Here is a 27886-nt window from a genome sequence, read left to right on the forward strand (position 1 = left end):
ATCTGTTTTGGACAGAGGTCCTGATCTGTCTTTGCCATACGTTTCACTAAGTGTCATCTTGCTTTCAAGGTGGGACGAGTTGTCAGATTTCCCTACATTTCCAAAGTTGGAAAACACGATGACATGTAGGGAAATGTAGGTCAAAGATATAGTCTGATTTCAGTGATGTGACCGAGCGCTTGTTGTGTCCTCTAATCCAGGTGCCTTCATGCTGCCCTACTTCATCATGCTGGTTTTTTGTGGCATCCCCCTCTTCTTTCTGGAGCTGTCCTTTGGTCAGTTTGCTAGTCTGGGTTGTCTGGGGGTGTGGAAGATCAGCCCCATGTTTAAGGGTAAGTACTGTGTGTGCGTGTGCGTGTGCGTGCGCGTGCGTGCGCGCGCGCGTCTCTCTCTCTTTATGACTTCTGGAGTTAAGAATAAGAGAGGCGAATGCTAATAAAATAAGAGCCAGTGTAGGATTTGATCAACTGGGCTGAAATGTCTTTGGAGAGTCTCTAAATAACTTTGCAGAGTAATCTAATTGCTATATATAACCTTTGCTTTTTAAATTTTTTTAAGGGTTTTCCAAGTTTTGTTTATTTGTTTTATTTCAGGCGTCATTCTTGCAGCCACACTAAATAAAGCCGTGTGCATTCTATTTCAATGTTGTTTTTATTTATTTTTCCTTATTATTTGTTATCGATCGTTTTCACTACAGTCATGACCTGGTTATAGTTTCAGATATCACTGAGGTGAAACAGAATTAAATGAAACACTATTTTCAGCCAAGTCAAAACATCAGCATGGAGACAAGCATGGAGAGTAGGAGATAGCATATTTGAATTGACTCTTCAAGCATGCTAGTTAATTTACCTTATCCAGGCTGCTAATATTAACTCAAAATGTCAAGCTTATTTGGGTCAGTGGGATTGGTAAATTTGGTGCAAACTTTGTCAACAGGGTAGCACAAAGTAAAGAGCAGTAATTTTGGTAAAAAACACTTTTTTGTTGATGAAACATGTAGTCTGGCAATTAGTGGGGAGATATTATATCTGAAGTGCCTCTGAGCATGGCCACCTTACTGAGATATGTCAATATACTGAGTATGTGAAAACGGAGCAGTTCTTTGCTTAATGTAAGGATATTCTTCTCAGTTTGGCAAGATATTAAGGGCAGGTAAGATGCATGCATGTTTTGCTCTATTTAGGCTATTTGTATTTTCCTAATCTGCTACGACCCATCTCTTCCCTAGGTGTGGGCTACGGCATGATGGTGGTGTCCACCTACATTGGCATTTACTACAACGTGGTTATTTGCATTGCCTTCTACTATTTCTTCATGTCCATGACCAACTTGCTGCCATGGACATACTGCGACAACCCCTGGAACACGCCGAAATGCAGCGGGGTGGTGAGCAGCAGCACACAGCTGAACACTAGCCTGGCTAATGCTACAACCAGCCTGGTGGCAGGAGTCTCGGAGGTAGTCAACCGTACCAAGAGGACCAGCCCCAGTGAAGAGTACTGGAAGTAAGGGACACAGTCAGATTTTATCCAAAGCAACTTATAAGAAAATCATCAATTTGCAGATATATGGGGGTGGCCAGGTAGCATAGCGATCTATTCTGTTGCCTACCAACATGGGGAACGCCGGTGTTAGTATCTGGAATTTATTCTTTCCTACAGAAGACAGAAAATCAAACCTTAACTCCTAACCTTTCGTTCCACATCTATCTCTCCCTCCTGTCAGACACTACGTGTTGAACATCTCAGATGATATCGGTAACTTTGGAGAGGTGCGCCTCCCCATCCTTGGCTGCTTGGCTGTTTCCTGGGTGGTTGTCTTCCTGTGTCTCATCAGGGGGGTCAAGTCCTCCGGAAAGGTAGGTCAGATGCAACATGCACACACATATACACCTACACACATAGATATTCATGCAGATATTGCACATATGCAAAAGAAAGCATAAATGGTCACATTTGGGCGGCACGGTGGCCCAGTGGTAAGCGTTGTCGCCTCATAGCAAGAGGGTCCTGGGTTCAAACCCTGGGGTTGTCCAACCTTGGGGGGGGTCATCCCAGGTTGTCCTCTGTGTGGCATTTGCATGTTCTCCCTGTGTCTGTGGTGGGTCTTGTTCAGGTGCTCTGGTTTCCCCTACCATCAAAAGAAACATGCGTGTTAGGGTTTGTACTCCTGTCTGTGCCCCTGACCAAGGCCATGGGAAAACAACTGGAGTTCCCAGGTGCAGCATGAAGGCAGCACCCCACTTCTCCTAGCTACACAGATCACAGCTAGCATGGGTTAATTTGTAGTAACTGAATTTCCCCCAAGGGGATTAATAAAGGAAATTAAACATACACATGCACACGTGTTTATGTATTTGTGTGGACATGCTGGAACATTCAAAATATAAGGCCTAATTTACACACAAGCTGACAATCACCTGCAAACTCTCCTTCACACAGTCATAACACACTGTTTAACTGACTGGCGTATATGTATGTTTTGCATGTCTATGGAGTTGAGTGTGCATGCGTGCAAGGTTTTTGTTTGTGTGCGTGTGTGTGTGTGTGTGTGTGTGTGTATGTATGTATGTATGTATGTATGTATGTGTGTATATATATATATATATATATATATATATATACACTACCGTTCAAAAGTTTGGGATCACCCAAACAATTTTGTGTTTTCCATGAAAAGTCACACTTATTCACCACCATATGTTGTGAAATGAATAGAAAATAGAGTCAAGACATTGGCAAGGTTAGAAATAATGATTTGTATTTGAAATAAGATGTTTTTTACATCAAACTTTGCTTTCGTCAAAGAATCCTCCATTTGCAGCAATTACAGCATTGCAGACCTTTGGCATTCTAGCTGTTAATTTGTTGAGGTAATCTGGAGAAATTGCACCCCACGCTTCCAGAAGCAGCTCCCACAAGTTGGATTGGTTGGATGGGCACTTCTTTGAGCAGATTGAGTTTCTGGAGCATCACATTTGTGGGGTCAATTAAACGCTCAAAATGGCCAGAAAAAGAGAACTTTCATCTGAAACTCGACAGTCTATTCTTGTTCTTAGAAATGAAGGCTATTCCATGCGAGAAATTGCTAAGAAATTGAAGATTTCCTACACCGGTGTGTACTACTCCCTTCAGAGGACAGCACAAACAGGCTCTAACCAGAGTAGAAAAAGAAGTGGGAGGCCGCGTTGCACAACTGAGCAAGAAGATAAGTACATTAGAGTCTCTAGTTTGAGAAACAGACGCCTCACAGGTCCCCAACTGGCATCTTCATTAAATAGTACCGGCAAAACACTAGTGTCAACATCTACAGTGAAGAGGCGGCTGCGGGATTCTGGGCTTCAGGGCAGAGTGGCAAAGAAAAAGCCATATCTGAGACTGACCAATAAAAGAAAAAGATTAAGATGGGCAAAAGAACACAGACATTGGACAGAGGAAGACTGGAAAAAAGTGTTGTGGACGGATGAATCCAAGTTTGAGGTGTTTGGATCACAAAGAAGAACGTTTGTGAGACGCAGAACAAATGAAAAGATGCTGGAAGAATGCCTGACGCCATCTGTTAAGCATGGTGGAGGTAATGTGATGGTCTGGGGTTGCTTTGGTGCTGGTAAGGTGGGAGATTTGTACAGGGTAAAAGGGATTCTGAATAAGGAAGGCTATCACTCCATTTTGCAACGCCATGCCATACCCAGTGGACAGCGCTTGATTGGAGCCAATTTCATCCTACAACAGGACAATGACCCTAAACACACCTCCAAATTGTGCAAGAACTATTTAGAGCAGAAGCAGGCAGCTGGTATTCTATCGGTAATGGAGTGGCCAGCGCAGTCACCAGATCTGAACCCCATTGAGCTGTTGTGGGAGCAGCTTGACCGTATGGTACGCAAGAAGTGCCCATCCAACCAATCCAACTTGTGGGAGCTGCTTCTGGAAGCGTGGGGTGCAATTTCTCCAGATTACCTCAACAAATTAACAGCTAGAATGCCAAAGGTCTGCAATGCTGTAATTGCTGCAAATGGAGGATTCTTTGACGAAAGCAAAGTTTGATGTAAAAAAAAATCTTATTTCAAATACAAATCATTATTTCTAACCTTGTCAATGTCTTGACTCTATTTTCTATTCATTTCACAACATATGGTGGTGAATAAGTGTGACTTTTCATGGAAAACACAAAATTGTTTGGGTGATCCCAAACTTTTGAACGGTAGTGTATATATATATATATATATATATATATATATATATATATATATATATATATATATATATAAATTTTAATTAGAAAGGAAATGAAAACCATTCCTATAAATGTTTTCAAATATCTCTGTCAACTGAGTTGGCACAAACTGATACAAGACCAATTCTTTGCACTCGTGTGTTTTCTTTTTTTGTGTGTGTGTGTGCTTCTGTGCATAGGTGGTGTACTTCACAGCCACATTCCCCTATTTAGTTTTGACCATCCTGTTTATCCGAGGCATTACTCTGGATGGAGCGATCAATGGCATCAAATACTACTTGACACCACAGTGGCAGAAGGTCCTCGATGCCAAGGTACGTGTCCAGAAAGAAGGACAGATACACCAACAGACAGACACAGTGAGAGAGAGAGAGAAACACAGTGAGAGAGAAACAGAGATAGATAGATAGACAGACAGACAGACAGATAGATAGATAGATAGATAGATAGATAGATAGATAGATAGATAGATAGATAGATAGATAGATAGATAGATAGATAGAGATATGGTGGCCCAGTGGTTAGCACTGTTACCACACAGCAAGAAGGTCCTGAGTTCGAACCCCAGGCCGTCCCAGGTTCTTTCTGTGTGGAGTTTGCATGTTCTCCCCGCGTCTGTGTGGGTTTCCCCCGGGTGCTCCGGTTTCCTCCCACCATCAAAAAGACATGCATGTTAGGGTTAATACTCCTGTCTGTGCCCCTGAGCAAAGCAATGGAAAGAAAAACTGGAGTTGGTCCCTGGGTGCTGCAGCGACCCACTGCTCCTACACAATAAGATGGGTTAGAACAAATTTGTTGTAAGTATACAATTTGTTACAAGAATATGATGTTTAATAAAGTGGCTTTCATTCATTCATAGATAGGTTGAATAAAGTAGCTTTCATTCATTCATTCTTAGATAGTTAGATAGATAGATAGATAGATAGATAGATAGATAGATAGATAGATAGATAGATAGATAGATAGATAGATAGATAGATAGATAGATAGAGGGAAATAAAGAGATGATTGAATGGTAGTGACAATAAATCCAGTGCACTTGTTTTAATGAGCTCTATCTGTGTACATGTGCACATGTCTGTCTAGGTTTGGGGAGATGCAGCGTCACAGATCTTCTACTCTCTGGGCTGCGCCTGGGGTGGTCTCATTACTATGGCTTCCTACAACAAGTTCCACAACAATTGCTTCAGGTCGGTACTCCAGACTTCAGCCCACTTAAAACCATCGAAATGTGTGAAAACAAAAATGAAAGGTAAACAGAAATTCATATGAGAAGGATAAAGAAGAAGGGGGAAGAGGAGGAGATGCTGTAGGAGAAGAGCGGAGCTAAGGTGGGAGGTGGAAGATAGACTGTAGAAATGTTGACCCTGCGGTGCAGCAGTGCAGCGACGAGCTAGGAGGAGGTGAGAGTAGATGTCTGTCCCTTTTACCACTAAGTCAGTAGTAGAGAGAGATGTAGAGACTGTAGGAGGAGGAGTAAGGAGTCCGAGATTTCACTCTCCAGGCTCAAGTAGGGCTGAAAAGTGGAGACTGAAGGAGGGAAAAGGTGAGATAAGGAGAGTGGCAGGAGCACAGAGATAATGTATGTGTGTGTGTGTGTGTGTTTCTTATTTAATATCATTTTGATTCCTTTTAAGATGCTGCTCTCCTGGTGCGTGTGCATGTGAAGGGAGGGAGAGAGGGGAGATTGTCGTTATTTAATTTAGTCAACAAAATTGTGTATCACGATATGACAATATCTGAATTTAATCTCAAGATGATGAACAATAATATTGAATGATTGCCCAGCCTTATTTGTTGCGTGGTTAGCACTGTTGCCTCACAGCAAGAAGGTCCTGGGTTCGATCCCCAGGCCATCCCAAGTCCTTTCTATGTGGAGTTTGCATGTTCTCCCTGTGTCTGCGTGGGTTTCCTCCGGGTGCTCCAGTTTCCTCCCACCATCAAAAAGACATGCATGTTAGAGTTAATACTCCTGTCTGTTCCCCTGAGCAGGGCAATGGAAAGAACTTGAGTTGGTCCCCATAGAAATGTGTGAAAACAAGAATGAAATAGGGAAACTTGGAAATTCATGTGAGAACGATAAAGAAGAAATGGGAGGAGGAGGAGATACGGTAAGAAAAGAGTGGAGCTAAGGTAGGAGGTGGGAGATAGACTGTAGAGATGTTGACCCTGCGGTGAAGCAATGAGACGACGAGATAGGAGGAGGCGAGAGTAGTTGTCTATCACTTTTACCACTAAGTCAGTAGTAGAGAGAGATGTAGAGACTGTAGGAGGAGGAGTAAGGAGTCCGAGCTTTCACTTTCCAGGCTCAAGTAGAGCTGAAAAGCGGAGAGTGAGGGAGGGAAAAGGTGAGATAAGGAAAATGGCAGGAGCACAGAGATAATGTGTGTGTGTGTGTGTGTGTGTGTGTGTGTGTGTGTGTGTGTGTGTGTGTGTGTGTGTGTGTGTGTGTGTGTGTGTGTGTGTGTGTGTTTCTTACTTGACATCATTTTGACTCTAAAGAGGCTGCTCTCCTGGCGCGTGTGCATGTGAAGGGAGAGAGGGAGACGGGAGGGGGAAAAGTGGAAGTGATAAGAGGGCAAAATGTCTTATTTTTTCCCCCCCTCATGTATTTGTGGCTGTGCTGTCCCTGCATGCCGATGGAGTGAGAAGGAAGAGGGCATGAGGATGGAGGGGGTGTTGGATAGTGGGAGGAGGGCTGGGGACTTTCATTTGTTCCTCTGCCAGGAGCTTGAGGTTGTGCTATCCGCGGGTTGCAGCTGTACAACAGTTTAATCAGCTTTCTCTTCTGCAGCGCCGTCCCTTCTCAGATGGTTTTTGACCTCCCACAATGCCCCCAAGTGGCCAAAAGGCAGGGCTGCAGTCAGTGTGTGATAGGCCAGGAGTCCCAGAGGAGTACTGAGCGACACAGAAAATAGCATTATCACAATAATCACATTTTACACAATACTGATATATATCTTGATGTCTTCTCACATGTGCAACAATACCATATTTAAGAATCCAACTGATGTTTGTCACATTGACCTGCTACGTAATGTAAAATATAATATCAAACCACAACTAGTTTTCAAATAATACTCCCTCATATATTTCACACCTCTTTTTGTGAAATTTTTAGTTAACAGATTGTTGTTATCATTTAATTTAGTCAACAAAATGTATATCACGATATGACAATATCTGAATAAGATGATGGACAATAATATTGAATTATTGCCCAGCCTTATTTGTTGCATTATGGGCGGCACGGTGGCCCAGTGGTTAGCACTGTTACCTCGCAGCAAGAAGGTCCTGGGTTCGAACCCCCGGCCGTCCTAGGTCCTTTCTGTGTGGAGTTTGCATGTTCTCCCCATGGCTGCATGGGTTTCCTCTGGTTGCTCTGGTTTCCTTCCACCATCAAAAAGACATGCACGTTAGGGTTAATACTCCTGTCTGTGCCCTTGAGCAAGGCAATGGAAAGAAGAACTGGAGTTGGTCCTTGGGCACTGCTCCTATACAGTAGGATGGGTTAAATGCAGAGAACACATTTCATTTTAACCTGTACAATGACACAAATTAAGTGGCTTTCTTTTTCTAGTTGTAACTGTGTACTCATGCGAGTGGACGGATAGATACAAATGTAAATATGTTTTGAAATGAATCTGCAAAATACCAAATATTGTCTTCACTTTAAAGGAAAATGCAAAGGGAAAACATCATGCGATCTCACAATTTCTTGAATTTGAGGTGGTGGTGGGTGGGGGGGGGGCATGAGTTGTAAAGCTATCAACCGAGAAGGGTTTTCCATGGAGGCTCTTTCTCTCTCTGATATCTGTGAAGTTTTTATGACAAGTGGTCCTGGTTCAGTAGAGATGAGGGTTGTGGGGGGGTCTTTTTTCTTTCTTTTTTTTAGAAACACACCTGTCACATCAAATCTGTATTCCAGAAACAACTTCCAGAAACATAGGGGAAGGAATTCATTCACAAACCAGTGGGTTGCTTGACTTTCCTAGTCTTTCAAATGAAAACCCATGCTTTTCAATTTCACAAAAGGCTATTCTTATCATTTTAGTTGCTTCAATCAAAGTTGTCTTTCACGATGGTCCCCATGTCCGATTAGCCATAGTGCCATAAATTCTTGCCGTGTGTTGGCCGGGAGACTGGCAACACTACAAGTATGACCCCAACCAATAATCGTACGCGGCCTTTCACGATTTTGAGTGAGTTCCACGTCGAGAAATTGTCGATCATGGCTACAGAAGCGCTATGTGTGATGCTGGCAGTCTTGTGTTCAGAAACTAAAAAGAAAGAAATATAGCCGCAAGCGGCGATTAACGGGGTCCAAGCAGTATTACAGCTGCCTACCAACCTTGTAGCGCCCCCATGTGTCCAATCTGCTTCATATTTGGTACATGGCTTCTATGTGCCAGAAATAATAAATAAGCCTGTCAAGTTTCATGAGGATCGGCCGTTCACACTAGCGAATATTAGCTACGGAATTTTGATTGGCTGTTTGGTAGCCATTTTAGTAATCCAGCCAATTGGCACTTTAGGCAATGTAGCCAAATGGGTCCAGATGTTGCGTGCTTCCAAAAAATGTTGTGGTGTTTGTGCGTGACAAGTTTCGTTAAGTTTGGACAATCACATCACTAGATGTAGGCAATAGAGTCACTATGGACCACACCTTAAATTTTGATTGCCATGTAACTTCGAAATGGATAAGCATATCAAAATTCTTTTAACAACTTTTTATCATCATTGTTTGGAGATGACACATACCAGATTTCGTGTGAATCAGATGAACAGTCTAAGACTAGTTCGTTTTACTTTCACTTTCGGTTTTTTGAAAATAGCGGGAAATTTTGGCAGACGGAAATTGGCGAGAATGTGTGCATTAGACTCGGGAGCTTCCAAAGAATTTGAGTAAAAAAGAATTTCTCAAAAATTCCATACAGAGCCCGAGATATGACCCAAAACATAAAAGCGCCAGGACTGGAGCTGATGCGGAAACAACAGTAATAACAATAATAATAATAGTAGGGTTCCGCAGCTCTCACTGCTTGGACCCCTAAAAAACGATTGTGGATGCTGTTGTGGCTAGTGCTACTTGAGAATGTTAACCTAGCTTAACCATCTCACAGGGTTGTTCAAGTGCCACCGCTATTTCTCACCAACATTTAGCCTATCTTTTTTGACTCTGTCATGGTACTCCCTCGAGGAAATGTCAAAAAGGCCTGCAGGGGTGTTTGTCACCGCTCAATGAAACTTTCTTCGGTTTCATCGTTCACCTGAAAGCAACAACAGCAACATCCCTCTTTCTCTTTGCCATGTTTACATATGTGCACCAGAAAGCACACTGTCATCGTATTGGTCAACGTCAAGGAACACATCGTAGGAATTGTCAGACTAGGCAGGAAAATACAAAAAAATTCTGACATGCTAGACTTTTAGTTGGGGTGTCGTGGGGCATCCCTGAGCCACATTGCTGTAATTCGATTATGTCACACTACACAGGGTAAAGATGCCTGTTCGTTGTTCCCGATGCTCATAATCGGGCCCGGTGCTGGAAATTTTCAGCGATGTCAAAATCGGGCTGAAGTCGTGTTGTCTGATCCTGGCATAAGCGGTGCTAGAAAATGTCTCCTGGGGTCAAAGGTCTAAACCTGGACTTATATGTGTTTCTTGACTGGATCTTAAAACAGAGTAAAAAGAAGGTTTTGTAGAGCCGAAGTAACGGAGAAGACCGTAGGTTCACACTTTAGCCGTGTAGGCAACTTTCTTTAATCCACGGTAAATCAGCGAGACAAACAAAACCCACAGCTCGACTGAGCGGAGGTGGCAAGAATAACCAGAAAACTGGCTGGACAACCATAACTTAACCCTGCGTTAACCTGCCAGGGCAACCATGACTTAACCCTTAGTTCCTGGGTTGAATTCTGTTCCCAATACGTGTCCACCACATGAGCCCCCCCCAGAATTCGCCCTAGTAATCGAAGTCAGGCAGGCGCGGGTGGACGACAGGCCGTCCGCGGCGGCTCCGGATAACAGGGGCCGGAGTGTCTGTGGGAGGTATTGACGCGGGCCTGTGGAGGTCGGCCTGAGGAGCAGAAGAGGCAGCTCGGGCCTCCACGGGGGGGGGGAGGCGGAGCCGGGGGACGACCGCGACGAGGAGATTGGGCTAACTCCAACGGCTGCGTCAAGTCCAGGTGTGCGGGTTTAACTCGGTCCACTGAAACATGCTCGGCCGTGCCCCCAAAATCCACCACCAGGTGCTTAGTTCCCCGTTCCAGGACGCGGAAGGGTCCGTCATAAGGGGGTTGCAGAGGGGGGCGGTGTGCGTCGTGACGGATGAACACGTAGTCCGCTGACTGCAGACCTGGGGGCACCTGGGACACCGGAGCGCCGTGTTGGGCGGTAGGGACGGGTGTGAAAGCTCTGACCCCGTCCAGCAAGGAGGCTCGTTGGTCCACAGCTGACCAGGGACGCGTTGCATTGGGCATGAAATCGCCTGGGACTCGCAGCGGCGTGCCGTACACCAGCTCCGCAGAGGAGGCTTGTAGGTCTTCCTTCGGGGCGGTCCGCAGGCCCAGCATGACCCATGGGAGCTTGTCAACCCAGTTGCAGTCCTTGAGAGTAGCCCGAAGCGCAGCCTTCATGGACCGGTGGAAGCGCTAACATAGGCCGTTCGCCTGAGGGTGGTAGGCGGTAGTGCGATGAAGCTTGACGCCCAGAGCCTCACCCACAGCATTCCATAGCTCTGAGGTAAACTGTGGCCCGCGGTCAGATGAAAGGTCGGAAGGCGTACCGAAACGTGAGACCCACGACCCAATAAAAGCCCGGGCCACATCAGCAGACGTCGTGGATGCCAGGGGAACAGCTTCAGGCCAGCGCGTAGTCCTGTCCACCACAGTGAAGAGGTAGGTGAACCCATGGGAGGGGGGTAGGGGACCAACCAGGTCGACGTGGACATGGTCAAATCGTCTCTCCGGCACTGCGAAGCGTTCCAGGGGCGCCTTAATGTGGCGGTGTATCTTAGCCCGCTGACAGGCAACACACGAGTCGGCCCACGCTTTCACGTCTCTCTTAAGTCCCTCCCACACAAACTTAGCAGAGGTCAGGCGCACGGATGGCTTACCGCCTGGATGAGAGAGGCCGTGCACAGCTTCAAATACGGGGCGTCTCCAGCTGTGCGGGACGATGGGCCTGGGCTGTCCTGTGGAGACGTCACACAGGAGGGTGACACCTGTGTCGCTGAAAGGAACGTCCTGCAGGCGGAGCCCCGTATCGGAGGCCCGGAGACGGAGGATGCTCGGGTCCGTGGCCTGGTCAGCAGCCATCTGTGCATAGTCAAGGCCTAGGTGGACCGCTCCAATCACTGCCCTAGACAGGCAGTCAGCTAGCTGGTTAGACTTACCAGCGACGTGCTGGATGTCGGTATTGAATTCCGAAATGTAGGAGAGTTGTCGCTGCTGGCGAGCGGACCATGGCTCGGCCGTCTTGGACATGGCAAACGTGAGGGGCTTGTGGTCCACGTACGCAGTAAACTCGCGGCCCTCTAGCAGGAAACGGAAATGCCGGACGGCGAGCCAGAGACCGAGGAGTTCCCTGTCAAAAGTACTATACTTGCGCTCTCGGGGTGTAAGCTGGCGACTGAAAAAGGCCAAAGGCTGCCAAGCCCCCCCCACCCACTGTTCGTGAACCGCACCAACAGCATAGTCCGATGCATCCGTGGTTATGGAAATAGGCGCTGTAGGTGAAGGATGCGCTAGCAGGGTAGCCTGGGAGAGCGCAGCTTTAGTCTCGGTGAACGCACGGTCCCGCTCTGCTGTCCAGTCGACCGCCTGGTTGGGGGACATGCCTTTCAGCGCCTCGTACAGTGGCCGGATGATAAAGGCGGCTCGAGGAATGAAGCGGTGGTAGAATGTCACCATCCCGATGAACTCCCTGAGCGCACGAGCTGTTTGGGGGCGTGGAAAGGCCGCCACCGCTTCCACCTTTGAGGGCAGGGGGACTGCCCCGTCCCCAGTGATGCGGTGCCCGAGGAAATCAATGGCTGTCAGCCCGAACCGGCACTTCGCCGGGTTGATGATCAGCCCATGCTGGCTGAGGCGTGTGAAGAGGGCATGAAGATGGGACAGGTGTTCTTCCTCGGAGGCGCTGGCGATGAGTATGTCGTCCAAATAGACGAAGATGAAAGGAAGGCCACGGAGCACTGAATCCATCAGCCGCTGAAAGGACTGGGCCGCATTTTTGAGTCCAAATGGCATTCGTAGGAATTCAAATAGGCCGAATGGGGTTGTCACCGCTGTCTTGGGGATGTCTGAGGGGTGCACGGGAACTTGATGATAACCACGGACCAGGTCGACTTTTGAGAAGACGCATTTGCCAGACAGGTTTGCAGAAAAGTCCTGGATATGCGGGACAGGATAGCAGTCAGGCGTGGTGGCGTCATTTAGTCGGCGGTAGTCCCCGCATGGGCGCCAACCTCCATCAGGCTTAGCGACGATGTGGAGTGGGGACGCCCACGGGCTGTCAGAGCAGCGGATGATCCCCATGCGTTCCAGGTGCTTGAACTCAGACTTGGCAATGGCGAGTTTGGCGGGGTCGAGACGCCTGGCTCTGGCATAGACCGGGGGCCCCTTCGTAGCAATGTGATGCTCCACCCCATGCTTAGCGGTGGGTGCAGAGAAGGTAGGCTGGGTGAGGTCAGGGAACTCAGCGAGGAGGCGGGTGAACTTGTCTGCCTCTGAGAGAGAGTTGGCTAGACCTGCATAGGCCGCTTCCCTCCGCGTACATGCGAAGGAGGAGAAGGTTAAGGCATCGACCAGACGGCTGTTCTGAATGTCCACTAGCAAACCGTAAGCGCACAAAAAATCAGCTCCGAGGAGGGGAAGCGTTACATTGGCCATGACGAACTCCCACGTGAAACGTTGTCCACCAAAACACAGTTCTACAGACCGCACGCCGTAGGTGTGGATAGGGCTGCCGTCAGCCGTCGCCAACTGGGGGCCCCGCTCCCCGCCCATGATGTCGACGTCAGTAGCAGGGAGCACGCTTCTCTGTGCGCCCGTGTCACAAAGAAATCGCCGACCGGAGATGGTGTCGAGGATGAAGAGTAGCCTGCTCGTATCGCCAACACTCATGGCCACTACTGAGTGTTGGCCCTCTCGTTTCCCGTCGGCCTGTAGTTGCAGGGGGAACGGCACCGTTTAGCTTTCGCACCAAATCGAGCGTGGTACTTACAGAGTCCAGAGGGCTTGTAGCGGTCTGATGCTGTGGCGCCACCGTCGGGCCACGCCCGCGATGTCGGCGGGGGGCCAGTGAAGGTAGGAGCCAGCACCCCGGCATGGGAGGAACGTTGTGTAGCGACGAAGAATCGGTCAGCCTCCTTTGCCAGCTCACGGGGATCAGTGATGGTGGAGTTAGCGAGCGCAGTCTGGACGTGGGGCGGCATGTTGCGCAGAAACAGCTCCATAAACAGGAAACATGGCTTTTCTTGACCCAGTAGGTTTAACATCCTGCTCATTAGCTCCGATAGTTTTCCATCTCCCAAGACCTGAATTGCGAAGAGGCGACGTGCTCTCTCCGTTGCTGACAGTTCAAAAGTTTCAAGGAGGAGATGTTTAAGTGCGGCGTATTTACCATCGGCCGGTGGGTTGGTTATGAAACCGCTTATCCTGGAAGCCGTAGCGCACCCCAGCGCTGCCACTACGTAGTAGTACCTGGTCTCGTCTGCTGTTATGTCTCTGAGCGCGAACTGTGCCTCAGCCTGCGCGAACCATGTAGCCGCGGAAGGCTCCCAAAACTCCGGCAGTTTAATTGCAACGGCGTTCGTAGCCATAATGTGTGTGGTTTCAGAAAACTTATCCGAAAACCGACGTCGGGGTCACCAGTGTAGAGCCGAAGTAACGGAGAAGACCGTAGGTTCACACTTTAGCCGTGTAGGCAACTTTCTTTAATCCACGGTAAATCAGCGAGACAAACAAAACCCACAGCTCGACTGAGCGGAGGTGGCAAGAATATCCAGAAAACTGGCTGGACAACCATAACTTAACCCTGCGTTAACCTGCCAGGGCAACCATGACTTAACCCTTAGTTCCTGGGTTGAATTCTGTCCCCAATACGTGTCCACCACAGTTTTATTTTTAACTTCAAGAAATGGTATGCATAAATTCTGTTTTTTGTGGACAATTTTTCCAAATATGGGTAATTACTCTTACTTAGTATATCCTTAATATTCCTCTAATTATACTTTTTAAAAACTTCTGTTGACAGACAGGGTTGTATTGGTTTCCATCTTCCAACTTACAGCATCTATACTGAGTCCAACAATTTCAAAATTACACTTTTTACTTGACTCTTAGTGGCATGGTCAGTAAGTTTAATGATTTTGTTTATCATAGAGGAAAGTCCTCATTTACATAGCTATCCTATGCTGTTAATGACAGTAGCATTGTTGTCTGAAAGGTTTCTGACAACTGTTACAAAAAGATCCCCCCCCCCCCCCCCGACCATCATTTCACCAGTAATTTACGTTCTGGACAAGATGGCGGCGCGTTGGACGCAGTGGCTACTGCGGCTCCCTGTTAAGTGCTATGTTTCCTTTGTTATTTATACATTAGTTTTAAGTTTACTTACAAGTGTAGGTCATGCGCTCTTCTACAGCTGTCAGGAACTTTTAAACCTCAGAACGGATTGCTCACTTCCCTCCACCATCACGGACCATTTCCCCAACGATATGATCTGCTCACCGGTCTTGCAGTGGAAATGCTGCCCCCGTCGGCAACGTAAACAGAAGAGGGGGAAACGAGGCAGGCTCCATGCTAAGCTAAGTAGCGCTCCCTTCAAAGTTTCCCTCCCCAGCATCTTCATGGCTAATGTCCGATCGTTAGCTAACAAAATGGACCAGATAAGACTCAGGCTGTCCTCCCAGAAAAGGCTGCAGAACTATTGTCGGCTGATGTTTACAGAGACTTGGCTCAACAGCAACATAGCCGACTCCGCAGTCGCAGGCTGCACATCCTTCCGTGCCAACAGGACAGCGGACTCCGGCGAGAGCCGCGGAGGAAGTTTGAGTATTTGTGTCAATAACTCTTGGTGAAACAATATAAAGATCGTTGAAAGGCATTGCTCTGCTAATCTCGAGGTCCTTATGATTCAGTGCAGGCCTTTTTACCTGCCCAGGGAGCTAACGGCCATTACTATCGCCGCTGTATGCACCCCCCCCCCCACATGCTAATGCTAAGGTAGCACTTAAGCAGCTACAGTGTGCCATCAGCAGACAACAGACTAAACACCCGGACAATGCCTTTATCATAGGTGGTGATTTTAATCAGGCTAACCTCAGGGCTGTATTGCCCAAATTCCATCAGCATGTCTCCTGCCCCACTAGGGGACAAAACACCCTGGACCATCTCTATACAAACATTAAGGACTCATACAAAGCTACTCTCTGCCCCCACCTGGGGCATTCTGACCACCTCTGCTTGTTCCTGGTCTCAGCCTACAAACCCTTAATAAAACGGGTCAAGCCAGCAATAATGACAATCACTGTCTGGCCAGAAGGAGCAGTTTCTGAACTCCAGGACTGTTTTGACAACATAGACTGGAGTACTTTTGCACATTCAGCTACCCATGGCTCCCATATAGACATGAATGAACAGACATCTGCCATACGAGCCTACATTAACTTTTGCACTGAGAGTGTCACAACAAAAAAATCAATCTGCGCCTTTCCAAACTAGAAACCTTGGTAACCAGTGAGGTCCAGTAGCTGCTGAAAGTCCGGGATGCAGTGTTCAAGTCAGGTAACTGCGAGGCCTACAGCGCAGTCAGATCCAACCTCAAAAAGGGCATCAGAACAGCCAAACATAAATATTCCCTACGAATAGAGGACCACTTTCACAATAACTCCAATCCCCGGCGAATGTGGCAAGGCATTCAGTCTATCACAGACTACGAAAGCTCCAATAGCGGTCCCACTGTCCATGATGCCTTCCTGCCAGACAAGCTAAATCATTTCTATGCCCGCTTCGACAAGGACAAAACTGACCCAGCCACAAAAATCCCCAGCCACCCAGAAAACCAGGTGCTCAACTCTATCGATCGCAGGGGTCAGAGAATCACTGTGCAGAGTGAACACACGGAAGGCTGCCAGACCGGACGGCGTACCGGGTCAGGTCCTCCAGGAATGTGCCAACCAGCTGGCTGAGGTCTTCACAACTATATTTAACCTCTCGCTGTCCCAATGCATAGTCCCGGCATGCTTTAAGACCACCTCTATAATTCCTGTCTCCAAGAAACCAACATCCTGAATGACTACTGACCCATAGCACTCACTCCCATTGCCATGAAGTGCTTTAAGAGACTGGTTCTGGCTTACATCAAAAACATTACCCCCCCCCCCATTTGACCCACATCAGTTTGCCTACCGTCCCAAAAGGTCTACTGAGGATGCCATTGCCACTGCCCTGCACTTTGCTCTGACCCACCTTGAACTTAACAACACATACATCCAGATGCTGTTTATAGCTCTGCCTTCAGCACTATTATCTCTGCCAAACTAACCACCAAATTCCTCTCCCTTCGCCTCAACCCCTCCCTCTGTAACTGGACCCTGGACTTCCTAACCAACAGACCTCAGTCTGTTAGGTTAGGTGACCACACCTCCTCCACCCTGACCCTCAGCACAAGTGCCCCTCAAGGCTGTGTTCTGAGCCCCCTCCTTTTCTCCCTCTTTACCTATGACTGCCTGCCAACTCACCCGTCAAATGTTATAGTTAAGTTTGCAGATGACACCACAGTCATTGGCTGTATCACCAACAATGACGAGACGGCCTACAGGGACGAGATTCAGCACCTCACATCATGGTGTACTACCAACAAGTTTGTCCGCAATGTGCAGAAGACGAAGGAGCTGATGGTGGACTTCATGGGGTCTAGAAGCTGCAGCCACTCCCCCATACACATCAATGGGGTGGAAGTGGAGCGTGTTTCCAGCTTTAAATTTCTTGGAATCTACATCAGCGAGGAACTTTCCTGGACATTAAACACCCAGGCCCTTGTGAAAAAGGCCCAACAACGCCTGCATTTCCTGAGGAGGCTGAGGAGCGCCCATCTGTCCCCCAAAATTCTCACCAACTTCTACCACTGCACCATAGAGAGCATCCAGACCAGCTGCATCTCAGTGTGGTACGGAAACTGCACCTCAGTAGACCAGAAAGCTCTGCAGCAGGTCGTCAAGGCGGCCCAGCATATCACCGGTACCCAGCTCCCAGCCATAAAAGACATTTATCACAAACGCTGCCTTTGAAGGGGTCTCAGCATCAGCAGAAATCCCATCCACCCCAACCATGGACTGTTCTCCCCCCTGCGCTCTGGGAGGCGCTACAGGAGCCTCAGAGCCTGCACTACCAGGCTCAAAAAAAGCTTCTTTCCACAAGCCGTTGCCTACCTGAACCTGGCTACCCACTGAATGTCTGTAGATATTTTTAAATATTTTGTACTCTTGCTCTTTTTTAATTTATTTTTAGCTTTTGGTCTTCGTGTGTATATCTTATACTGTGTTTGCCGTGTTTGTCTGTGGCTGTCTTGCACTGTTTGGTGAAGCCACAGCCCTCATTTCATTTTTAACATGTGCCTGCACATCGTTTTTAATGACAATAAATTGAATTGAATTGAACTGAATTAGCAGCATGTATCTTCAATTCAGTGAATTACAGAATTTTTTTCTCTTTACCATCTACAGGGATAGCATCATCATCAGCATAACCAACTGCGCTACCAGCGTGTATGCAGGATTTGTCATCTTCTCTATCCTGGGGTTCATGGCCCACCACCTGAACGTCCCGGTGTCTGAGGTGGCCGACCACGGCCCCGGGCTGGCCTTTGTGGCCTACCCAGAGGCTCTCACTCTTCTCCCCATCTCACCTCTCTGGTCCCTGCTCTTCTTTTTCATGCTTATCCTTCTGGGACTAGGGACTCAGGTGAGGCTGGAAAGCACTTTCATGTAAAGTGTGAAAACACACACATACACACACACAGAGTAAATGCTTTTCAATCACATGCACGCACATACAAAAACATGACACTACCATCTCCTGACCTTCAATTTGTGACATATCTAGTCCTGAAGCTATGGAAACAACTCTTGAAAAAAATATGATGGAATTGATGTTAAAATTGGTCTCTAGTTGTGTATTGTGTTTGTGTCATTTTAGCCCATCTTGACCTTTTAGTTCTGTTAGTTTTAATCTACAGGGTTTGGGATAGTGAATATTTTTAATATGCAAACGATGTATATTTAAAATATTAGCATCCCGTACCAGAGCATACCAGCAAACCAAGTAGTCTAGGGCTGAAAGATTTTGAAAAAAATCAACATTGCAGTACTTTTATATATATATGCGCATCACAGTATCAAAGAATAAAAAGGAATTGCATAATTTCACCAGATATGTGCAGCTTTTATTTTTTAAAGCTCCATTTGCAAGAATTAACCCTTATAGACTTTTGGTCAAATTTGACCCGTTTTCTCATTTAATAGCAGAAAAAGCACCCACGTCCACTTGTGAGTATCACACTGCTCAGTGTCCCTGGGAAAGCCTACTCTGGGGTGCTGGAAAGGAGGCTCCGACTGATTGTCGAACCTCGGATCCAGAAGGAACAATGTGGATTCTGTCCTGGCCATGGAACAATGGACCAACTCTACCCTTGCAGAAATGCTGAGGGAGGCATGGGAGTTTGACCAGCCAGTCTACATGTGTTTTGTGGACTTGGAGATGGCTTACGACCGTGTACCCCAGGGCACTGTGGGGGGCACTGCGGGAGTATGGGGTGCTAGGGCAGCTGCTACAAGCCATCTGGTCCTTGTATAACCTAAGTGAGAGCTGTGTCCACATTCTCAGCACAAAGTCAAACATGTTTTCGGTGGGTGTCGGACTCCACCAAGGTTGTCCCTTGTCGCCGATTCTGTTTGTGATATTCATGGACAGGATCTCAAGGCACAGCCAAGGTGAGGAGTGTGTCCATTTTGGGAACCTCAGAATTGCATCTCTGCTCTTCGCAGATGGTGTGGTTTTGTTGGCTTCATCAGTACACAACTTCCAGCACGCACTGGGGTGGTTTGCGGCTGAGTGTGAAACGGTTGGGATGAGAGTCAGCGCCTCCAAGTCTGAGGCCATGGTTCTCTACTGGAAAATGGTGGATTGCTCCCTCCGGGATGGGGATGAGCTGTTGCCTCAAGTGAAGGAGTTCAAGTATCTTGGGGTCTTGTTCATGAGTGAGGGTAGGATGGAGCAGGAGATTGACAGGCGGATTGGTGCAGCATCAGCAGTAATGCGGACGTTGTACCAGACCGTTGTGGTGAAGAGGGAGCTGAGCCGGAAGGCAAAGCTCTCAATTTACCAGTCAGTCTTCGTTCTAACCCTCACCTATGGTCATGAGCTTTGGGTAGTGACCGAAAGGGTGAGATCGCAGATACAAGCGACTGAAATGAGTTTCCTTCATAGAGTGTCTGGGGCTCAGCCTTAGAGATAGGGTGAGGAGCTTGGACGTCCGTAGGGAGCTCAGAGTAGAGCCATTGCTCCTTCCTGTCGAAGGGAGCCAGTTGAGGTGGTTCAGGCATCTGATTAGGATGCCTCCTGGGCGCCTCCCTCTGGAGGTTTTCTGGACATGTCCAACTGGGATGAGACCCCGGGGTAGACCCAGAACTCGCTGGAGGGACTACATGTCCAATCTGGCCTGGGAACGTCTTGGGATCCCCCAGGAGGAGCTGGAGGGCGTTGATGGGAAGAGGGATGTCTGGAGTGCCCTACTTAGCTTGATGCCACCGCAACCCGACCCTGGAGAAGCGGCTGATGATGAGTTGAGATGAAAAAGCACCCCTTAATGTCATTATTATAGTCTGAAATTTGGTGACTTTTCCTAGTGACCCAAATTTTACAAAAATGGAAATAGTTCTAAATTTCATATTTTTGTACAGCTGCTACACATTTTTGTACATTAAGCTCTGTAAACAACAAATACACCCCAGTGCAGTGATGGGGACACTGTTCTGTAGGAGATGCCATCCTTTGGATGAGACGTTAAACCGAGGTCCTGACTCACTGTGGTCATTAAAGATTCCATGGTACTTATCGCTGAGTAGGGGGTTCCCCGGTGTCCTGGCAACATTCCCAACCTGGCTCTCTCCATCTGGCCACCTAATCATCCCCGTGTGTAATTGGCTCAACTATTCCTACCTCTCCACCTCAAGCTGATGTGTAGTGAGCATTCTGGCAAAAAATGGCTACCGTGCATCACCCAGCTGGGTGCTACACATTGGTGGTGATTGAAGTGAGTTACCCCCTTCAATGTGAAGCACTTTGGGTGTCTAGAAAAAGCACTATGTAAATGTAATGATGATGATGATTAATATTATTAAGGCTGTTCCCAGTCAATTTTGACCCGCATTTATTGAAATGAATTACAGGTTTATCAGAGGGGGTCAAATCAAGAAAAACAGTGGTTATGGGGGAAATTTTCAACTAGTGAAACAATAAAACTGTACATGGGCTTGTCCTTGTATTGTTTGCACTGGGAACAGTGGGTTCAGAGATCAAGGAGAGCCTTGACCCTCTCAGAAATCTTACCTGTTTTCCCACCAGGTTGTGAGGTCTGTCAGGGGTCCCACCTGCAGGCCCTTGGGATGCTTATGGGGGGGCGTCTTGAAAATGTGAAATAAAAACTGCCTAGCTTGTAATGTTTGCATGGGGAACAGTGGCAACAGAGGTCAAGGGGGGCCTTGATACTGTCACGAGATCTACAAGTGTTCCCACAGGAAAACAAGCACCATTAGGTAGGTGTTGTAAATATAACATTGTCCTTCTTGGTCTGACTCATGGAAGGTCCGACATACGGAGAACTAAAATAAACTCATCAAGTCCTGAGGAATAAATATAATTGAAAAAACACAGTGGTGGGGTCATTTGACAATAACAGTATTGTACCTGCCTGAACTTCCATTGTACTCAGCAAATTGATTTGCTGCACCCATGGCGAGGTTTAGTGCACAACAGGTCATTGATACCCTTATGGCACACATTGAGAAAGAGGAGGGTGACAACCGCTAAATCCTGATTACAGCTCCTCACCTAAAGATAAAGAGAACTCTTAACTCCTGGATCTACAAGACTGACTGTTCCCCATGCACTTGACATTTTACATTTGACATTATCCACTTTTCAGCTTTCCTTCCCTTTGGGCAAGTTTTAGGTTTTTGCTTATGGCGAAACCCCAAATCTACAAGAGTGTCCATGCTATCTTTGTAAAATCAGTTCAAAATCAGTTCAGCTGAAATTTTTTGCCTCAAAAGTTGCTTGTAAGGCAGTTCTTCCTCTCCCCTGCCATAGCCATAGCCTGGTAGGCAGTGCTACCTTACAGATGACATTGGAGGCAAAAAATACACTGAGAGAAATCATTGTAGTTATATTATCTTGTCTTTGGCCAATCTTATTTTGTGCTAGTGGGGGGGGGGGGGGGGGGTTTACAGCATGGAAAAAAATTAAAAAACGAATGGTGTAAACCTCAAAAATAGTCTCCCTGACCTCTGAAACATCGAATAAGAGTTATTCACCTATTCATTAATGAGTGATGGGCTGTTTATGCACTGCAAAAAACATGAGCTTAAATACAAGAAATAAACACTGAATTTGAGGGGAAAAGTACTTAATACTAGTGAAATTATGTCCATGCAGCAAGATAATTTTACTTGACAAGAAATCCTAAAATAAGGTGGTTCAAATATAGAAATAAGTAGGCTCAGATGAGTGTTCAAAGGCTTGAAATAAGAAGAAAATGCTGGGTTTTTTTTAGATCAAATTACTTAAGCTCAGACTTGCTACAGCACAGTAATAAGTGAAATACACTGAATATTAGCGAAAAATTCTTTTTTATTATTATTTATTTCTGATTTTTCCCTTTTTCTCCCCCAATTTAGTGGCTAATCGCTCCCTATTCTAGTTGAAACACTCACCCTCATACTCTATGCGTTCGCCAACTTCCAATTATTGCTGCTTCATCGAATCCGGCCATAGTCGAATCTGACGAGACCGAGGCGCAAACCCTGGTCCCCAGTAGCAACTGTATCGACACAAAACCGCCGCTTAGACTGCTATACCACCGTGTCAGGGGAGGGTGCCCCAGACACAGCCAACGCTAAACCATACACGTCAGAGCAGCTGGATGCTGTCAAAAAAAAATCAAGAGCCGTAAAGATTACTACCAAATTCTTGGGAGTTGAAAAAGATGCAAATGAAGCAAATAATTCTTAACTCAATTTTTTGCATTTTTAATTTTAGCACACGGAAAAAGGAACAAGAAATCAAATCACTAATTTAAGTGGAAACTACTAAATACTACTGGAGTATGATTATTCCGTTACTTGAAACAAGTTGGCTCATCTTGAAATATGTAGGCCCAAATTTAAAACTAGTCCTTAATCCCAGAGCATACATCTTAAACCAGGAAAGTTGATTTTACTGAAATCACAACCAGGACAAGTGAAATTTCTGTCAACATTTACTGACAACTCTTTCCAAGTTTGAGCAGTGAAAATCAAAGTGTACTTTCATTTCGTGATAGGTGAAGCATGTTGGGCCATTGAATAAAAATGTATTTATATATATTAAAAAAAACAAAACCTTGTGTCATTCTTAAATCAAGCAATTGAACTTGAGTTTGTGTCACTGAATCTTGAAACAAGTTATTTTTTGTGAAAGAGAATGGTACAAATTGCTACTCTAGCTAATGTAGCTTGTTTTAACAATAAATTACTCAGTTGTAAGATTTCCTGACTAATTGAGGCATGAAAGACATGCATGATCAATTTAAGAATATACCATGAATTCAAAGATAGAAACTAGTAAATAACTTTTAAAACATGATAAGTAATCGCATATTTCCTGATCTAAGATTTCAAATCTTGGCAAGCACAGAAGAATTTGCAGTGTTGGTGCAAAATAGATTTGGATTTCAAGATTTATAGAGACCGAATGACTGCTGGGATAGGCTCCAGTATCCCCGCGACCCTAAGCAGGATAAGCAGCTTGGATAATGGATGGGTGGATGGATTTATAGAGAGTAATAACAAGGCAAGATTTAGGCCGGGTTAAAAAAGACCTGGCCCATGCTGTCGAAGGTCAGAATTTGAATAGTAAGGGTTAATCACCCTAGCAGTGATTAGGGGGATTTTATAGTACAAAATAAGGCAGTTGCCCAAAGAAGTCATTAAATCAAACTAGATTATGTTATTTCTCTGTTGTTCCTCAAGAGCAGTCATAAAACAACAGACCAAGACAGATTTCATATTCTATCAAACAATAACAGTTTTAGCCTAACATGACTGATGGGACCAATTTACCTGACATTGCATCCTTTACAGTGTGACTGTTGCACATGTGTATGTTGCTACTCTCCATCTTGGTTGTATTTGGTCAGGAATACCATTGCTGTACTTTGACTCTGCCATATAAGTCTTCAGGAGTACCTTTTTGTCCATCTTGATTCTATGTGTCTGCCATTCTTGCAGTTCTGTCTGCTGGAGACACTGGTGACAGCCATCGTGGATGAGATCGGCACAGACTGGATCATGAGAAACAAGACCATCATCACTCTGGGAGTGGCAGTAGTTGGATTCCTACTCGGGGTGCCACTCACCACTCGGGTATGTACTGAAAGACATACATAATTTGACATATTCTGGAATACATTCACACACAAACTACACGTTCTCTTACGGAGCTACAGTATTGACTTTATCTACATATGCTCTCTGTGTTTAGGCAGGAATATATTGGCTGTTGCTGATGGACAACTATGCTGCTAGTTTCTCTCTGGTTATCATCTCCTGCATCATGTGTATCTGCATCATGTACATATATGGTAGGTGAAATATGCTGCCTGCATACATAGAATTGGATGGGTTGACATGTGCATGTGTACTTTTGCATTACAACCTTAAATTTGAAATTGAAAATTTTCATTTTTGCAGCATTGCATGCTCAAATGAACGCAGTGAATTGATACTAGGGGTGAGTGGATATCACTTTTTCACTGCCGATACAGATTCCAAGTATGAATCTTAAAAGTATCAGCCAATACCAAGTAGCGGCAAGGTAGCGCAGTGGTTAGCACCGTTGTCTCACAGCAAGAAGGTCCTGGGTTTGAACCCCGGGGTTGTCCAACCTTGGGGGTCATCCCAGGTCGTCTTCTGTGTGGAGTTTGCATGTTCTCCCCATGTCTGCGGTGGGTTTTCTCAGTGTGCTCCGGTTTCCCCCACCATCAAAAAGACATGCATGTTAGGGTTAATACTCCTGTCTGTGCCCCTGACTGAGACATGGCAAGACGAAATGGAGTTGGTCCCTGGGCGCTGCACAGCAGCTGCCCTCTGCTCCTAGCTACACAGCTAGGATGGGTTAAATGCAGAGTGTAATTTCCCTATGGGGATCAATAAAGTACATCAAAATCAAATATCAATATCGGTACCGATACTTTCGATGAACAGTGCAGAATTACATCATTTGTTTGCAGTCAATGGGCAAAATAATTGAGATAGAGACAGTTTTTTTTTCTTCGAACATTAAATACAAGCTTCTGTGTTCCAAAAATGAAGTAAATCAAGCCATTTTGCTTTTGTCTATGACATGTTACTCATGGCTTTTTGCGTTGGTTTTTACATGCGTAAAATCTCCGATACCGATACATTTTAGTCTGGTACATTTTTTGTCTGGTATCAGCCCGATATCTGGTATGAGTATTGTTATCGGTGCATCCCTAATCAATGTTCTTTTGGCTAAGCGCTAACAATGAAAACTGTAATGCATGTTCGTCCATCAATACCCACAAAAAAGCAGCAAAATAAAGCCCTGACTATTTTTAGTGACAAAACCAAATTCGCCATCTGGATTTTCATTACCAGAGAACCAATGCGTTCATTCGTCTTACATTTCATCTTTTTTCCAAACTCGTGATCACTGTGAGTATGGTGTCAATGTGTGAGCGACCGTGTTGTCTTGTGTCCGCGAAGGCCACACGAACTACTTCAAAGATGTGGAGATGATGCTCGGCTTCCCACCTCCCCTCTTCTTCAAAGTCTGCTGGAGGTTCATCTCGCCTGTCATTATCTCTGTAAGTCACTGCCCGTGCACCTCACATGCACTTCACATGCTCGTGCACACCACAGCTATTAGTCGCAGTAATGGAAGCGTTTGACCTGAAACTATTGAAATTGATTCTTTATCACTTTTCATGGAGAGGGTGAGTCACACCGTTCTGTTTTTAATGTAGTCAATACCTGACATTTTGCCAGCACACACACACACACACATATATATCTGTTACACCGTGACTGCTAACAAGGCTATTTCTTTCACCTTATTCATCACCAGACATTAGATATGTGAAAAACACACTCCTCTCAACTCCTGAAAACTTAACTTTTTTCCAGACCTTTTTTTTTATTTTTATTTTTTTTTTTTAAGAGATCACAAACGATCTAGTGATGCAGAGCGGCAACCTCTAAAACACGTTGTGGAAAAAGGTCCTCGGTTGTCCTGCGTTGCTGACAAACCGTTAGGGACCCAACCTACATTTTAGCTGCAATCAGCGCTAATCTGTCTGGCCACCGATGCTTTGTTCCCCATAAAACCCATATAAACAAATCTTTCTTGCTGGGGCATGAACACATGCTACTGCAAGCAATGATATTTCCCAAGCAGGCGTATTAGTCCGCTAAGCTGCTGGGCCGACCAAGAAAATCATTGTGTTGGGCTTCCCCTTTTTTTTTTTTTTTTGTCCAATTTTCGTCTCTTTTGTTAGTTCTTTCATATTAATGCACAAGCTAATGCCGTGCACTCAAGGGCCTTCGGTAAAAGCGTGACCATAGTTCTGACTTTGTAGCTCCATCTCTCCGAGCCGGAGCTGTATGTGTCTCCTCTTGTCTCTTTTAAGCTTTAGTGTTTCTCTCTCTTCAGCATTTTTGCTGCTGAGCAGTACTGATACAAGAAAAATTAATTCAAATGAAAAGTGATTTACCTGTTATTACTGAATTATTCATTCTTATTTCATTTTTCTCCCTTTATTTGGTCTCAGTACTTGCTTGGGTTTTTGGATTAAAAGAAGAGTATATAGTGGGCGTCTGGGTAGCATGGTGGTCTATTCCATTGCCTACCAACACGGGGATTGTCGGTTCGAATCCCCGTGTTACCTCCGGCTTGGTCAGGCGTCCCTACAGACACAATTGGCTGTTTCTGTGGGTGGGAAGCCGGGTGTGGTTATGTATCCTGGTCGCTGCACTAGCGCCTCCTCTGGTCGGTTGAGGTGCCTGTTTAGGGGGAGGGGGAACTGGGGGGAATAGCGTGATCCTCCCATGCACTACATCCCCCTAGTGAAACTCCTGACTGTCAGGTGAAAAGAAGCGGCTGGCGACTCCACATGTATCGGAGGAGGCATGTGGTAGTCTGCAGCCCTCCCCGGATCGGCAGAGGGGGTGGGGCAGTGACCGGGATGGCTCGGACGAGTGGGGTAATTGGCTGGTTACGACTGGGGAGAAAAGGGGGGGAAAGCCACACAAAAAAAGTGTATATGCACAAACCGCTGGTTGAGATGTGGTATGAAGTTAGTATGCTGTTCCTCTTCCCTCAGTTCATCCTGATTTTCACGGTGATCCAGTACAAGCCCATCACCTACAATAAATATGTGTACCCCGGCTGGTCTTTGGCTATCGGCTTCGCAATGGCCATGTCTTCAGTGGTCTGCATACCCATCTACGCCCTCTACAAAATCTCAAGCTCTCCGGGAGCCACGTTCAGAGAGGTAAAGTGGGATTTCTAAATCGGTGTCCAACCATCTGGTGTCCCTGAACCAGTTACTGGTGATAATAAATGTGTGCAGTGTCCCAAATAATGAAAAGAGTTCCCTAATAGGGATGACGTGTTATATTAATTAACTGCATCAACTCAACCATTACAGAAATAAAACGAAACAATATTGCCATTGTTCTTTTTATGATAACAAGCCTCATAATTAACACAGTACACTTTTTAATCCATATTTATATCCCTCAAAACGTCTTGCTCTCTGTCAATTCAATTCAGTGAGCGTTACTGGCATGATCAACATGGGCGCGTATGCCAAAGTGTAGATTTGAACAGAAATAAGATAAGATGAAATTAAATACATTACACAGTAAATCAATGCATTCTTCATATGAAATTTTTTAGTATAGTAACTGATGATGAAAAAGAGTACATGTGCTTATAAGGCAGCAGTGATTACTGAGTTAACGTATTTCTTAAGATTACAGCATGAAATTACATATTGTGCACAGAGCTCTAATGTACCCCCCCCATCTCTTCTCTCCATCTCTCTCCTCCACCAGCGATTGAGGAACGCGTGCCGATCGGACCCCACATGGGGTCCTGCCCTGCAGGAGCACCGGATAGGCCGCTACGCACCGTCGGCCTCCGAGGACGCCGTGGAAGAGCGCCCCCTCAAGGAAAAGGAGGAGCAGAAAGAGGAGCTGAAGGAGGAAGGGAAAGAGAAGGAGAAGAAGGAGGAGATCAGCCTGACCATTCAGGGAAGCAACGGCTCCACCAACACACATAACAACCCCAACCCCAGCGCATAG

The 27886-nt window shown here is 46.0% G+C and overlaps 1 protein-coding gene across 1 annotated transcript; it reads left to right on the plus strand.

The window, feature by feature from the left end:
• Positions 1-221: 221 nt before the first annotated feature.
• Positions 222-27886, plus strand: slc6a9 (solute carrier family 6 member 9). The gene is made up of 11 exons (XM_056292539.1): positions 222-332; positions 1232-1508; positions 1729-1861; positions 4419-4553; positions 5326-5429; positions 17969-18206; positions 23789-23923; positions 24042-24141; positions 25286-25386; positions 26902-27072; positions 27638-27886. The coding sequence occupies exons 1-11, from the start codon at positions 227-229 to the stop codon at positions 27884-27886; spliced, it is 1749 nt and encodes a 582-aa protein (XP_056148514.1). The 5' UTR covers positions 222-226.

This window comes from Lampris incognitus, chromosome 14 (genome assembly GCF_029633865.1).
Source record: "Lampris incognitus isolate fLamInc1 chromosome 14, fLamInc1.hap2, whole genome shotgun sequence".
NCBI lineage: Eukaryota > Metazoa > Chordata > Actinopteri > Lampriformes > Lampridae > Lampris > Lampris incognitus.

Bases quoted from the DNA above. Each gene is read 5' to 3' on its own strand.
- slc6a9 (XM_056292539.1), top strand. From the start codon at position 227: ATGCTGGTTTTTTGTGGCATCCCCCTCTTCTTTCTGGAGCTGTCCTTT. The intron at 23,924-24,041 runs GTATGTACTGAA...CTCTGTGTTTAG, and splicing joins GGGTGCCACTCACCACTCGG to GCAGGAATATATTGGCTGTT. The intron at 27,073-27,637 runs GTAAAGTGGGAT...CTCCTCCACCAG, and splicing joins CGGGAGCCACGTTCAGAGAG to CGATTGAGGAACGCGTGCCG.